The sequence below is a fragment of the Vulpes lagopus genome, chromosome X, assembly GCF_018345385.1.
Source record: "Vulpes lagopus strain Blue_001 chromosome X, ASM1834538v1, whole genome shotgun sequence".
Taxonomy (NCBI): Eukaryota; Metazoa; Chordata; class Mammalia; order Carnivora; family Canidae; genus Vulpes; species Vulpes lagopus.
Genome location: NC_054848.1, coordinates 4,883,993 through 4,899,285, shown reverse-complemented (window position 1 = coordinate 4,899,285; position 15,293 = coordinate 4,883,993). Strand labels below are relative to the sequence as shown.

The 15,293-nt window shown below is 39.8% G+C and overlaps 1 protein-coding gene across 7 annotated transcripts in view; it reads left to right on the top strand.

Moving 5' to 3' along the window:
- PNPLA4 (patatin like phospholipase domain containing 4) overlaps positions 1–15,293 on the top strand; it is a 112,864-nt gene that overhangs the window by 27,139 nt on the left and 70,432 nt on the right. For 5 of the 7 annotated variants that reach the window (XM_041740614.1, XM_041740611.1, XM_041740612.1 and 2 more), the window contains exons 6-7: positions 1,865–2,017; positions 2,754–2,987. In XM_041740614.1, coding sequence (XP_041596548.1) covers positions 1,865–2,017; positions 2,754–2,885 — 285 coding nt within the window. In that variant the 3' untranslated portion in view covers positions 2,886–2,987. Of the gene's footprint in view, positions 1–1,864; positions 2,018–2,753; positions 2,988–15,293 lie in introns of those variants that run through there. The other 2 variants (XM_041740616.1, XM_041740617.1) reach the window with 1 other exon arrangement.

Genomic DNA, 15,293 nt, shown 5'->3' with positions numbered 1-15,293 from the left:
ACATATGTGAACATGGGTGTGTTAAACACACACAAATACATGTGACTCTGTGTCTATATAGTACATATAATGTAATTACATGATAATACTCATTCCTTTAAAAAGAATGACAATATGTAAACTATTCAGATCAGTTTCATTATAATCTACTCTACTTCTATTTTGTCCAAACCCAAATGCAATCCTCTCAACTTTTCACACACTTTCATTTTTCATGTATTTACTCTTACTCCCTTTGCGGGGAGTTAGTGGCTGACCAAAGCCATTGTAAACACTGCAATACTAAACATTCAGTCACCAGTTTTAGCAATAAAAATGAGTTAAAAGACATTAAAAAAAAACACACCTTAGAACAAAATGAATGTCTGTTTCAACCTAGTTCAGGGCATTTCCTGTTTCTCCCTCCGCCCTCTGCCTCTCTGCTGAACACTACTGCTTTGGTTCTTCTATATGGCATTCCCAATGTTCAGGGGAAACTTAACGTACAGCACTAAAGATTCTTTTGTGAGGGGTGCTCAACCATTATCAGACTTTGTTTTTTCCCTGTCAATGGGAAGATATCTCAGATACTACTTAGAGAATCTGTACTTCGGGTTTTTTTTTTTGTATTTTTTTTGTGTGTGTGTGTGTGTTTTTTTTGTGTGTGTGTGTGTGTTTTTGTGTGTGTGTGTGTGTGTGTTTTTTTTTTTTTTGTACCTCAGTTTTGCGTGTGTCTGTGTGTTTATTGTTAGAGCTGATTATCTCAATATGTCGGTTCAAAGATGGCTTGGGACTCTTTTGCCTCGAAATGGATAGCATAAGGAACATTATCTTCATGTTTCTTTTGTTGTCCTTTTTTAGCACACAGTTGTGCAGAAGCGACTACAAACTTCTCTTACCTGCTTTGTCCATCTGTCTCCTTTGAGTATGGGTCTGAAAACACAGAACCTCTTCTGAGTTCAGTGGAGTTTTGTTTGTTTTTATATAGTACTTCCATTCTTTATGGCTTTAAAACCTTCTGTCTTAAACTTAGGTGCCACTTTGGAAATAGGATTTTTTTTGAATAGGTTGTTCAGTTTACTTTTTTTTTTAAAAAAAAGATTTTATTTATTTGTTCATAGAGACACAGCTAGAGAGAGAGGGGCAAAGACACAGGCAGAGGGAGAAGCAGGCTCCATGCAAGGAGCCCGATGTGGGACTCAATCCCGGGTCTCCAGGATTACGCCCTGGGCTGCAGGCAGTGCTAAACCGCTGTGCCACCGGGGCTGCCCTGTTCAGTTTACTTTTAACTTTGCTACAGAAAATGACAATTTTTAGTTCTTGTAAAAAAAAAAAAATGGAATGTCCTCTTATGGTAGATGGTTATTCAGTATCAATGGTAAATGTGGCTCTCCGTTTTAGTAATGAACCCCAACCTTATTACATGTCCTGTGTTTGCACTGTCATCATAAAAATTTAGGTACATTTTGTGTATAATAATCTAGTTAAAGCTTTTAAACAGTTGGAGAGACTTCCCGATTCTGCGAGGTTCTCCTTATATGGATAAGTGATATGTGTACAAAGACTTGTATGAAAATCACTGATCTGGTTGGTCATCATCAATAGTAATTGAGAGCATTTCTAGCGCATGGATTATATTAAAAGGAAAGAGTCCTCTTGGGACTCCTGGGTGGTGTGATCTCGGGATCCTAGGACGAGTCCCACATTAGGCTCCCTGCAAGGAGCCTGCTTCTCCCTCTGCCTATATCTGTGTGTCTCTGTGTGTCTCTCATAAATAAATACAAAATCTTAAAAAAAAAAAAAGTCCTCTTCAAAAATCTGTGCTCATCTTCACATGGGTGGTGTGTCGTTGACATGTGCTGACAAGGGGTATTTCTTTCCACAGAAGTGGGTAGATGGGGGCCTCACAAACAGCCTTCCCATCCTGCCTGTAGGCCGGACGGTGACCATCTCACCCTTCAGTGGACGACTGGACATCTCCCCACAGGATAAAGGGCATCTGGATCTCTACATTAATATTACCAATCAGGACATAATGGTGAGTTGTATGTTCAGTTGTATTTGAAGATAGTTGCCTAAAATTTTCCACACGTTTCCAAAACTTTGGAAGCTCATTGATAATTTTAGGTAGAAATTACATCTTCTCATTCATTTGTTTTTTTTTTTAATAGTTTACAACATGTATCATACACATGAGCCTGAGGGTACCTAAACCCTGTGAGCATACAAGTCTTTCGCTCTTTATTGTCTGGGAAAAGTTCTCTGTTTCTTCACTTCTTCAGGACAGTAAACTTTGGCAGGATTTCAGTTGCAGTTAAATCACATCAATTATTTGTTTTTAAAAATGGTGATAGTTAGGTATGGCAAAATATTGTAGATAAACTTAGGGACTCAACCGAATAACATATAAAATATTGACTCCCTTATATCCAGTCTAATGGTTGTCAAGAGGAGGTGATGTTACACAAAGGAGATGTGTGGTTGACACATCCGAGAGGTGCTACTGGCATCCAGTGGGTAGAGGCTAGGGATGCTGTCAATGTCCTGTGGTGTACAGGACCGCCCCCACTACAAATGAGTATCTGGCCCCAAACGTCAATAGTACCAAAACTGAGAAACCCTCATCTAGTCTATGGGTGAAGTTAAATGTTTTAAGTTCGATTTTTCTCAAACTGATTTTTTTAAATCACTGTTTGTATCGATGATAAGAAATCATAGGTTACATTTACTTGTACTGTAATGTCCTATGGCTTCGATCTGTTCTTCTGTTCTAGTTGTCCGTGGCAAACTTGGTGAGGCTTAACCAAGCCCTTTTCCCACCAAGCAAGAGGAAAATGGAATCACTGTATCAAGATGGCTTTGATGACGCCATTAAGTTTTTACTGAAAGAAAATTGGTTTGAATAGAATGCTTACAAGTTCATAATGCAAAATAGATTTCATACCTTTTTTTTCATTTTTTTCCACATAGCTTTCGATGAAGGTTTCAAATTAAATCATTTTCTAAAAAACCTATCATTTTTGTAATATTTTTATAGTATTTGTGATTATTATTGTAATATTTGTGATGATTTTTACTATGCAAGGAAATGAGAAGCATTTTATTAGGCAACGTCATTAAGAAGGATGCATACAGGTTATGAGGAGTCTTTTTCAGAGAGCAATCATGTCCTTTGAAAAATTTAGATGGGTAAGCAATTTGGGTAAACCATGGAATATTGAAAACAGAGGGCTGCCGCCACATATGCTTTCTTCCTACAAAGAATGTGACTGCATGTTTGTGATGTGAAACATGGGTGTTTGCATGGCATACTCGTCATACCAAGAATGGAGGAACAAAGGTCCGCCTCTATGGGTAGACAGATTGTGCCTGGCGAGGAGGCAGAGGGTGAATGGGACATGGTGGCCCAGAAGCCCAGCAGTTGTGACACTAGGTGGGATTTCCTTATTCTTCAGGAGAGGTTTGTCTCCTCCCCACCTGCTTCCTTTCCAACCCTAACCTCCCCCACCACTGGCAGACCCCCAGGCCCTGGACCCCACTAACATGATTATCAGGCTGTTTTGATGCTTCTCTGTTGTAAGCCCTAAGCTCTCATTAATAATTTTCTCCATGTCTATCTTTCTCTTTCAGCCTATGTCTTGGTTTCTCTCTGTGTTCGTGCAAGGCCACATGTCACCAGATGTTTATCCATTACTCTATGTACTGGATATATCTATTCCAGGAACCTAGATAATATACCATTAAACGTGAAGAAGTAGGTAGCCTAGTGAATAAGAATTAAATCCAAAATAAGCATTCATCTATTATTTTAAGTCATATTATACTGATTTAGATATTCCCTTTTTTGAGTAACAATCTTGTCCCTTTGAAGACTTGTATGCGGGTTTATAGTAATTCACGGACACTGTCTCAAATCTTAAATCTGTTTTTATGGGGCTTTGCCAAGCATAAACTCTTAATTACTAAGAGGCCGTTAGAAACAAACCGGTTTCATTGCATGTCTTTAATTGTTATGCATTTCTCTTTTAACATTTGAAACCATTCTTTAAATCAGTTTTATGGTTCTTAAAAGCCCCAAATACACAATTTTTAGCACATAACCAGGAACGATTGCCTCTTTTCTTATGAGTTATGCAGAGACTCTTGATAGAGTAGTGATATTCCTTGGGGTATGTATTTCTCGCTACTCTAGAAAATAGATAGTTGAATCTTAATACATCCTTTTATAAGTGACATGACCATATTCAGTTCTGTCTCCCATCTGTATGTTCACTAGATTTCTCCTCTTTTATCATTTTATGTGACTGTCCTCTTGGTATGATATTTCAATAAATTTTGTATGGATGCCTCCCTCGAGCAAAAACAAATCTTAGTATGTTAGACATCTAAGCTACTGCACCTACTACTTACATCTTCGACCACGTAGGTGGACACTACTTTCCTTGAGAAACACACTGAGATCATGGACAGATAGGTCTGCAGTGCAGCAACTAGGTTCTCCCTCTTGGGAAAAATAGCAATGTACTGCAGTATGTAATTTGTACGTGCCAGGGTGTGTATCAAGTTCTCCAGTGAGGCAGGCCACAAAGCATGCTCTGTGGGTGGTCAGAATGTGTCCCTATGCATCTCTCCCGTCGGAAACCAGGCATTCAGCACAGGCTGTGCCACACAGCATTGGCATCAGTATTCTGAAGCGCTGTACAACCGGTAGATAGAAAATCTCAGGAGACTGTGTGACCCTGATCCTAATAGGTTTGCCGTGATTGTCAGCCTGGTAAGTCCCCGCTTTCCTATCGGGGCAGTTTCTTAATGCCTTTGAATCTGTCATTTAAAATTTAATTAGTCTTTCTGTTCTTCTTTTCATCAACACTTTTTGCTTTGTAACTATGGTAACCCACTGTTTCCATTGACAATTAGAGAGACTAGATTTGGTTTTGAAGTTAAATAATGCTCTAAAGGAGCAAGTAGTATATTTAAAAAAAACAACAACTCTGTCATATTCTGGTTTCAAAATATTGGATATATTGTGTGCATACCAGAAACTGACAAAGAAATAGCTGACTGGCTCTGGGCATTGAATTGGGAGTCTAAACAGTTATGCGCACTTAAAATGGGCAGATTTCAGGTATTCTGCTCTTAATTTTTTTTCCTGATGGTTAAAACAGATACATATAAATAACTTTCCCTTTTTATATTTGTAAATATTAATCATAGAAAGTTTCGGGATCCAGTCCATTAATTTTATAGTTGAGGAACCAATAATTAAGGAAGTTCACGGTTTAGAGGTTTTTCTTGCCTAAGCTATATCTGCACTATGGCAAAATAAAATTGAAAGTTGAAGTAATTATCCACATAATTCAAAGCAGGAGAAAAAACAATCTCTGCAGGCCACAAAAAGTGGACAAATTTTTAAACAGCAACAATAATAATTACTAGCGACTAGTAGCAATTACTAATAATTACTAGTAATTATTATTAATTGCAGATTGACAGTTCGGTTGGGCTGAATTCACCATGTAATTACTCAGCTTTGCACTCAGTTTTGCCTCTGGTGATACAACTCAAACCTTTGCTTACTCAGTGCTAATACATATATTTACATAGTCCTGACATATGTCCCTCAGTATAATTTCTCATGCACTTAACTCACAGAAAGAGGGGCAAAAGTATGATTCAATCTTTTCCACAGTGTAGACAGTATTTCTGGGTACACAGTCCTGCACTCCTTATAATAATAGCATTTCCAACCTAATCTGGAAATAAGGTAACGTTACGTAGTCAAAAGCATGAATGTACAGACGCCTCCTTAAACATACATATGTACGCACGCACACATATACCTGAAGTACAACAGGTCATGGCACAGACATCTGGACTGTGCAGAGATGAAGTGTTTACTTACTGAATTTTTTCATTTACCCACTGTGAATGTTTCATTTACTTCCCGTGTTTACAAATGTTCTTTAAGCTATATACAGTTGAATTCACTTTTGTGGGCACACCAGGTAAAGTGCAAAGCAGTGTACCATCCATTTATGGAAAGCCACACAGTACCAGGCAGTCCAGGAACATAGCTCTCTCCTGATGGGTTTATCAGCTTTGCTGTACAGTTTTGCAGCTATGGGCAAGCTCTGCAGGCTGAGAAGGTTCATGGATTTAGAAATGTGTGCAATCCCATCCTGAAAGGTGCAGGTCAAATGAGATACTCTACTTCCAAAGCCTGGAAATGAGTCATACAAAGGTTCTATAGAACATACAGGTGGGTTCCTGCCCTCATGAAGTTCACTTGATCAAGCAGAAAATGGATAAACAAGAAATTCAGGCCACACTAGCTAACAGGTTTGACAGGGCCAGGAAGCTTGAAGGGGGTGCACAAAGCAAGGAGAGACCATAAGGACATACTGGTATCAATTACTAGCCAAGATCAGAGCTCTACCATCAACCCCCAACCCATTACTCACCTGGGCTGGGAAGAAGAAACACTAGTTGAGAAGCAGAAGATGACACCTGTTCAAATCCAGAAGTCACTTCAGGAAAGGGGAAAATCTGCCAAAGGAGTGATGGCTCCCTGGGCTTGCTTACGTGGGAGACACTTTGGCAATGAGCATACTCCCCAGTGACCCAAAAACTCAGCTTCTGGAAAGGCTGCAGAGCTAGGAGATGAAGCTGTCCTGAGCAGCCTGAAGCAGAAGTATCTGACAGTGGTTTGAAATCCAAGGGAGTTAGCAGTGCCATTCCCTCCTAGAGAGGGACAGGATCTGCTTCCTTTGGCTATTTCTGATTGCTCCTCCCACTGGCTGAACAGAATCATGGCAGTGTTACTGACCATATCAAGGTGTGCTAGCCCCTTTGGGATGCTATAACAGAACACCAGACACTGGGTGGCTTATAGCCTACAGGGATTTACTTCTCACTGTTCTGGAGGCTGGAAGTCTAAGACAAGGCACTGGCAGGTTTGGTGTCTGCTGAGTGCCAGCTTCCTGGTTTGCAGCCAGCCATGTGCTCGCTGTGTCTTCACAAGGCAGAAGGGTGAGGGGGCACTTTGGGGTCTCTTTAATTAGTGCTCTTTGGTGTGGACCATGTCTCTTCAGTTTGGACTATTTTATCCAGTCTTTCTTTGACTTCATGACACTGGGAATATCGGTGGGAGTTTGGAAGATTATGGGTCCTTTTCTTTTCTTTCTTTCTTTTTTTTTTTAAAGATTTATTTATGATAGGGAGAGAGAGGCAGAGACACAGGAGGAGGGAGAAGCAGTCTCCATGCCGGGAGCCTGACGTGGGACTCCATCCTGGGACTCCAGGATCATGCCCTGGGCCAAAGGCAGGTGCTTAACCGCTGAGCCACCCAGGGATCCCCCTATGGGTCCTTTTCTATATTAGTTGCCTAGGACTGCCATAACTACTACCACACACTGGTTTAAAACAGCAGAACCTTCTTCTTTCACAGTTTCAGGAGGTCAGAATCTAAATATCAAGATGTTGGCCAGGTTAGCTGCTTCTGGAGGCTAGAAGAAAACTCTGTTCCATGCCTCTTTCCAAACTACTGGTGGCTGCTGGCAGGCTTTGGCGTTTCTTAGCTATGGCAGCATGGTTCCAACACCTGCTTGTCTTCACATGTGCTTCTCTGTGCATATGTCTGAGTCTTATGTTCTTAGAAGGATGCTGGTCTTTGGATTCAGGGGCCACCTAAATCAAGGAGGAACTCATCTTGACATTCTTAATGAATTCTATCTGCAAAGACCTGTTTACAGGTGAGGTCACATTCTGAGGTTCTGCCTCAGAATGGACATGGACTTTGGGGGGGTTCACTATTCTACCCACAGGAATTATTTTATATGATTTCCCTCAGTTCGGGTTTATCTGATGTTTCCTCATGATTGGCAGGGAAATCACAGATGCAATGCTGCCTTTTTCTCATTGCATTTTATCAGATGGTACATGACTTAACCTCGGTGAAAGTGATGTCTGCCAGGCTTTTCCTGTACAAAGTTATTCTATCCTCATTTATAATTAATGTATATCTGTGGTGCAACATTTTCAAAATCATATAAATACCTGCTTCTTTGTTAGGCTGTCAATATATTTGTTTCTGTGTGGACTCATGGTTTCTTATTTTATTCAATGGATTATGCTCTGGTACTATCATGATTAGTTTTTGTTTGTTTTTAAAGATTTTATTTATTCATAAGACAGAGAGAGAGAGAGAGAGGCAGAGACACAGGCAGAGGGAGAAGCAGGCTCCATGCAGGGAGCCTGACGTGAGACTCGATCCCAGGTCTCCAGGATCAGGCCTTAGGCCGAAGGCAGCACTAAACTGCGGAGCCACCCGGGCTGCCCCTATCATGATTTGTTTTGATGCCCAAATTGTCCTCAGTTTGGTCAGCAGGAACCTATTTTGGCTGACTTCTGTGTCATCATCCTTTGTCATATCCTCATCATCCTTTGAACATTTCCTTGCTTTCTGGAACAAGATTCTCTAGGCTTCCCTTCTACTTTCTCTTTCCCAGCTCTGAAATCTGCCGTTTCTGCAAGTGTTTTAATTACTTATGGTAGAAAACAGTATTTGTATTTATGGTAGGAAAAAAGAACAAAAGCATTTTCCTTTGTAAGTTGTGTCTAGCACACCAAGATTTTCAACACTTGAGGAATGGATGACTCCATGCTTTGATAAACAAGATTATCACTTAAAAAATTTTGCGAGAATTTAAAGTATTCATTAAAAAGTTGACAGGAACAGATGAAAATAGTACTTTTATACCAGCAGAACCTAAGAAATGAAATGATGCATTTGTAATAGCAAAAATATGCATATTATCTAAAATCTGTGCAAGGAGTACCTGGGTGGCTCAGTTAAGTGTGTGACTCTTGGTTTTGGCTCAGGTTATCATCTCAGACTACAGAGATGGAGCCCCTATGGCAGGCTCCACACCCAGTGGGGAGCCCACTTGTTCCTTTCCCTTTAATCCTCCCCCTCTGCTCCTGCCCCTTTATGTGCTCTTTCTCATAAATCAATCAATCTTAAAATTTTTTTTTAAATATGCAAGAAACATGAAAACTCTATAGACTTACCTAATTATGTGATAATAAAATGTTTCTAATGGGAACATCAAATTCTGGGTGGTGTCTAGTCTCTTCATATTAAGCCACAAATTTTGCAAATTTCATTCACACTCTCAATGTTCATGTTTTCAAAATGTGACAAATAGATGTTAAAGTTCAGCTGGCAGAAGAAATGCTCAGTGGTGGCCAAGAAAGGTTAAGTAATTTTGTGACCTTAACGTTCTTCATTTCTTCAGAGAATTTTTTTTAAGATTTTATTTATTTATTCATGACAGAGAGAGAGAGAGGCAGAGGGAGAAGCAGGCTCCATGCAGGGAGCCCGATGTGGGACTCGATCCTGGGTCTCCAGGATCATGCCCTGGGCTGAAGGCAGCGCTAAACCACTGGGCCACCAAGGCTGCCCCAGAGAATTTTTCCTTAATGTCTTTTGCCTACTTTTCCAAGGAGGCATTAGAAATGAGTTTTTTGTTTGTTTTGTTTAAGGGAAGCCAAATAGAAGTCATTTTTAGGACAGTTAATTGTTGAAAGCTGTTGTTGCATGTGAAGGAAACCCAATTCAAATTACTTTAATCCAAAGAGAAATACAAGAAAGATGATTGCCACATTTTATGGCAATGACTATACCTTTGGCTGCACATTCTGGGGTATATCTGGCACACCTGCGTGCAGCTGCTCAAATCACATCTCCAGATACAATCTATCTTTAGAATAGGTTCTCTCCAGATGGTGAGTAAGGTGGCTGCTCTCTGAGCAAAACTCATTATTTTACATATAAGTGGTTAAAGGGCATAGGGAGGTATTTTTTTTTTTTTTCCTTAATAGCCCTAACAGAAAGTCCAAAGGAAAATTCTGGATGGGTGTGATTGGGTCATGTGTCATCTCTGCCCTCCTGTGGGCTTGGCGTTGGATATTCCGACAGTTCAGGCATGGAGCCCAAAGGGAAGAGAGAAATACTGAAATATTTTTATTACTGGCTTTTAATAAAATTGATGTTTGCACAGTAATATTATTAAAAGGAGCTCTTCCTCCAAGGAAGCCACAGGTGTACAGTTCATACACATGAGCAGTGCACTGTGTTGAGTTCAGCAGAGAAGGCCAGTTAAGATATGGATAGAAAAGCCACTGAATGTGACACCAGAGGAGTGTGGATCAGTGAGAGCCAATTTTATAGAGGGATGGTCTCATGAAACAAACGTTGAGTTGGAGAGTTAAAATAGTTGAAACGATATAAATAAGATTCTAGTCTTTAGTTTTCAAGTGACAGCTTGCAAAGACATTACTAAGTCTTTGAGTCATGTTCCTTTAGGTCCCTGGATTTCAAGCTGAAGTCCTTAAACCAATATGGGTGCATCACTTGGGAACATGTTAGCAATGCAGAAGCTCAGGCTTCTTGCTCAACCTAATAAATAGAATCAGCGTTTTAAACTACATTCCAAGTGATTCATTGTGTTTTGAGAAATACTGGTCAGATGGCCGTTTCCATAGTAATGGAAAGAAGAACTTATTCGAGGAGGGCACTAATGGCAGATGGCATAGACAATATTGTCATATTCTGTAGACAGATTTTTCCCCCAAGATATTTGGTATTAAAGGGTTGGAGAGAAGACCGTAAACGTGGAAGTTTGAGGTATTACTTCTGGTGGGGGGCAGTAGGGAGATAGGGAAGGAAGATGTAGGCATAAGTGTTAGCAGATGAGAAAGATGCAGTGCATGGGGGAAAGCAAGAGAGCACGGAAGAGACCTTGTATCGAGCACATTTCCAGTGAAAGCTGGTAGAAGCCAGATCAAAAGCACTGGTGGAAGACTGAACAGGACCTCTTTTAAAGAAGCCAGATCTTCAGGAGACACGTTGGCCATGCCCAACATTTCTGAGGGATAGAGAAAAGTGAACAGAGTGCTGACTTTCATCTTAGAACAAAAGGCAGGTCATTCAAGTTTGCAACATCTGTGAAGAAAATGTGGGTCTTCCAGGCCAGCTGGGATCATTTTATTGTACAATTACTGAAACCACTCAGAAACAGCAGACACCTGGAAACACTGACTACAGACCCTGTTGGTGAGAAAGTGGTGAACAGGAAAGTGGAATTTTATGGAATGAAGGATCCTAGGGTGTCAGAGCTGGATTTCCATGAGTAGGATAACAGAGTGTAAGAAATGAGGCTCTAGAGTCTGGGAGAGAAACACGGAAATGCCACAATTCCAAGTTATTTTCCTTTTGATGCAAAACTCCATAAAAACCTTCTGTACATAGGACTGCAGTGTTGGTGAGCAAGTTTCTAAACTCATTAGAGAAAATTACTTTACCTTTGACATTAATAGAAAACGAATATCCAAATTCCATTAGCTTTTGACGAAAGAGTCTATTAGTAATGGATGGGATGTTCTGCAGTAACTTAATTTAATGGTTGGTAATGATAATATTTGTCTTTTTACCTCCAATGGTAGAATGACTTTAGCCGTTCACTTAATAAAGTTTAAAACTTTGCAAAAGTTTATATGTTATCTTTTTACTATACCCAAATTTTGCAAAAATCTGTTTTCAAGTTCTATTAGATTAATTCTAATGTTTAAAAGGAGCCAATGCCACATGTTTGCTAGTAAATTCACTCTTTGGCTACCCTGTGATACAAATTTTGTTCCTTGTGTCTTGTGCTCAACTCTCACACCTCCCCTGTTCTTCTTAGAATAAGCCAGAAAGCTCATTTTCTATGCCAAGGAGGAAATCAAGTGCCTCTAGTGGGAATCCCACCAGCTTCTCAAAACCAGTTGAGCAAATCTTGCACAGCTTCCCTTCCTTCCTCCGTGCTTAAATGGAGAGAACATCTCTCTCCTCTAATAGCCCAGAATTTGTGCATTTACCTTGTAGCCCCTCACCTCTTTTTAAGGAGCCCCATGCTTCATTTCTCTAGTCTCTCGCTTTTCACTACCCTTTCTCTTTCATACTTCCCAGTGCTAACAGGCTTTGCTCTTTCCCATATAAAACATAACAAGCTCCCCTGACCCCACTTCCCCAAGACATCACCCTGTGTCTGGGCTCACCTTTGGAGCCAAATTTCTTGAGCTGTACCACTGCCACCTCTATTTACTCACCTCCTACCAATCCTCTTCTTTGCTAGTCTGTCTTCCTCATCCACCTCCATCCAGGTGGCTCCTGCTAAGACCTGAGAGAGAGGGTGTTGACAAATACAGGACGCACAGTTTTCATTCCTGTCCCACACGGTGTCTGCAAACACGCATGTTCTCCTGTACTGTTCCCCCTGTGTCCCTGGCTGTGTTTCCCAGAGCCCTGTACCAGCATCTTCTGCACACCTCTCAGGATGGGACAGGTCACATCCCCTTGTGAACCCCTACCCTTTCTCACTGCTTCCCAGTGGGTTATTGGGTCTTCATGTGCAGTCCATCAGATGATGGTGCCTGAGATCTCGCCGGGGCCCAGACATCCGTCCTATGACCTCCAAACCCATCTATCCAAGTGCCTACTGACTGCCTCCACTGGGTAGTCTCAGAAATGCTTTCAAACTTGACATGGCTTTCAACTTTCAGTTTCATCCCTCCCATTGGGCAGTAATGAGTGACTCTCAGTTATGTTCTTTCTCAAGTGGTATCCACAGGGTTAACTATATACAGTCTTCAATTTTACCTGTTATCCTTTGACTTTTAATTCTTTCATCTTACATTTTTAAATGCTGAATTCAATCACATACTTCCCTTTCAATGGTGAACACTTTTTTTTTTTTTTAACACATTTAATAAGAATTCTAGGGGCTCTTGTCTGGCTCAATTGGTACGGCATGCAACTCTTGATCTTGGGGTTGTGAGTTTGAGCCCCATGTTTGGGCATAGAGATTATGAAAAAAAAGAGTTCTATTAATAGCAAAAATGATTCCTTGGGATGGCCTTCTTTGCTTCCTATTACCTGATTTAAATATTCTAAAATTACATATTTTCAAATAATGATTATATCGTTAGTATTTTCAGAAACTTATTTGCCATATTCCAGAGGGAATTCTTTCCTTAGTTTTCACTCTCCTTAACCTGCAGTTATTTCTAGATTTAATTTCTATCTCCAATACTAGTAGCTATGAACAAGGTGAAATATTGATGCATCTCCCCTTTTTAATGTTGATAGATTCCTTATATCCAAGTTTATGTGCATGAAGAATACCACTATTTTTACTGATACCCAATTTATTTTTACAGCATTCTTCTAAATACTCATATTTTATTTACTTAACCAATAAAGCAAAAGGTTATTAAGCAAAACGATTGAGTTTCTATGGACATTTGAACATTGATTACACACCTAATGAAAATTTCTAATCATTTAATTCAAATCACAGTCTGATATGTCTGATTTTCTTAAATGCTTTAATGTCACATAGATCAGATACAATAAGGGCACATAATATTGAACGTGTTGAAAATTGGACTAATTCACTTAGGATAATCAGATCAAAAGTACTAAGAACTTAAGTTTCATGGATATTTATTATCTATATTCTTATTCTCTCTTATTCATCATTAGAGTTGTCATTCTTGCATTTCATCAATTTTACCAACTGTACACATGTCAAATATTTCAATATTATCACGCTGTAAAGATAACGAGTATTCAGACTGCACATGGTTGAAGGATCTGGTTTCTCAACCAGTATATTCTTGAAGTAGGTATTGAGAATATTTTGTGTGTTCCAAGTTGATTTCCCTTGAGTTAATCCCACAACTGGAGAGGTCGTAATTTTTGTCTTACCTTTAGTCCTTCACACAAGGAATTGTCCAAGTCACTGCAACAAATAGTTGGTCAGTTTTATTTTTTGCAAACCCTAGCTTTTATCCCCAGTGTCACTAGATCTGGACATCTCATCCTCTTGTACAGTTCATCCTAAACTTATTTATATTGTGCCATTTCTGCCTTCTTACACAGACTAGCATATAGAGAGGGACCCTTCTCTACTATTGCTAGTGCTGAATGAGACCTGGTCAAGTGCAGTCAATTCAACAGTTCAACGTAGCTCTTGGAAATTACTACTGTCATTGCTCATCTACATTTAGTCCTAGGGATTGACTTCCTATATTATATTTAATTATATAATGCTATATATTAATAGCATTATATTTATGAGATTAACATTCCCGGGGGTTGGTCCCTTCAACTCTCACATGCTTATGGTTATTATCGCTTATGCATACCGACTGAACACATGTCCTGCACTGTGCAAGTTGAAGTCCTGTCAATTCTGTCTGAGTTTGTCCAAATTTGGGGATAGTGATAAAAAATAAAATTATGAAGTTGCTTTTGATAGCCATCTGCCTTGCTCAAGAAATAGTATCTAAACACCCTCACAGACTATCACCAGCTGCGACTTTAGAACCAGATTGGTCCCTTGGAAATAAAAACAGGTGTTTTACATACTATAAATATAGTTAGACAGATGGAATGTTTAGAATAAAGAAAAATACTCCTTACCTACTTATTTTAGTTCCCATTATCTCGCTGTTCCTGAATAATCCGCACTATCAGTAGAATGTTATTTATGGGAGAAAACAGCCAAGAAAAAAGTGAAAGAAACAAACTTTTGTTTACAGCAAATAACAAGATGCAGAAAATCAGTGAATGTAGAATGATACAAAGCAGAACCAATGCAGAGTACTAAAATACTATGCAGTTATTAACATTTACATCAGCCTTAGTTTTGTGCTTGCTAATGTATTTTGATTATGATGCATTTCTGTAAAATACGTATCTTCATACTCTTTTTAAGATTTTATTTTACTTGAGAGAGAGCAAGTATGCAAGCAGGGGGAGGGGCAGAAGGAGAGGGAAAGAGAGAGAGAATCTTAACCAGACTCTACGCTGAGCACAGACCCTAACCTTGTCCATCCTGAGAACGTGATCTCATGGTAATCTAAGAGTTTTACGCTCAACCAACTAAGCCACCCAGGTGGCCCCTATCTTCATACCCTTGATGAATATTCTTTCAACATTCATGACATGATATAATCTGCAACAATATTCACAGTTTACATTCCTGACATTTTGTAGAAGAAGCCACTTACTTTTTTTTTTTTTTTTTTTAAATTTATGATAGTCACAGAGAGAGAGAGAGAGAGGCAGAGACACAGGCAGAGGGAGAAGCAGGCTCCATGCACCGGGAGCCTGACGTGGGATTCGATCCCGGGGCTCCAGGATCGCGCCCTGGGCCAAAGGCAGGCGCCAAACCACTGCGCCACCCAGGGATCCCGAAGCCACTTAC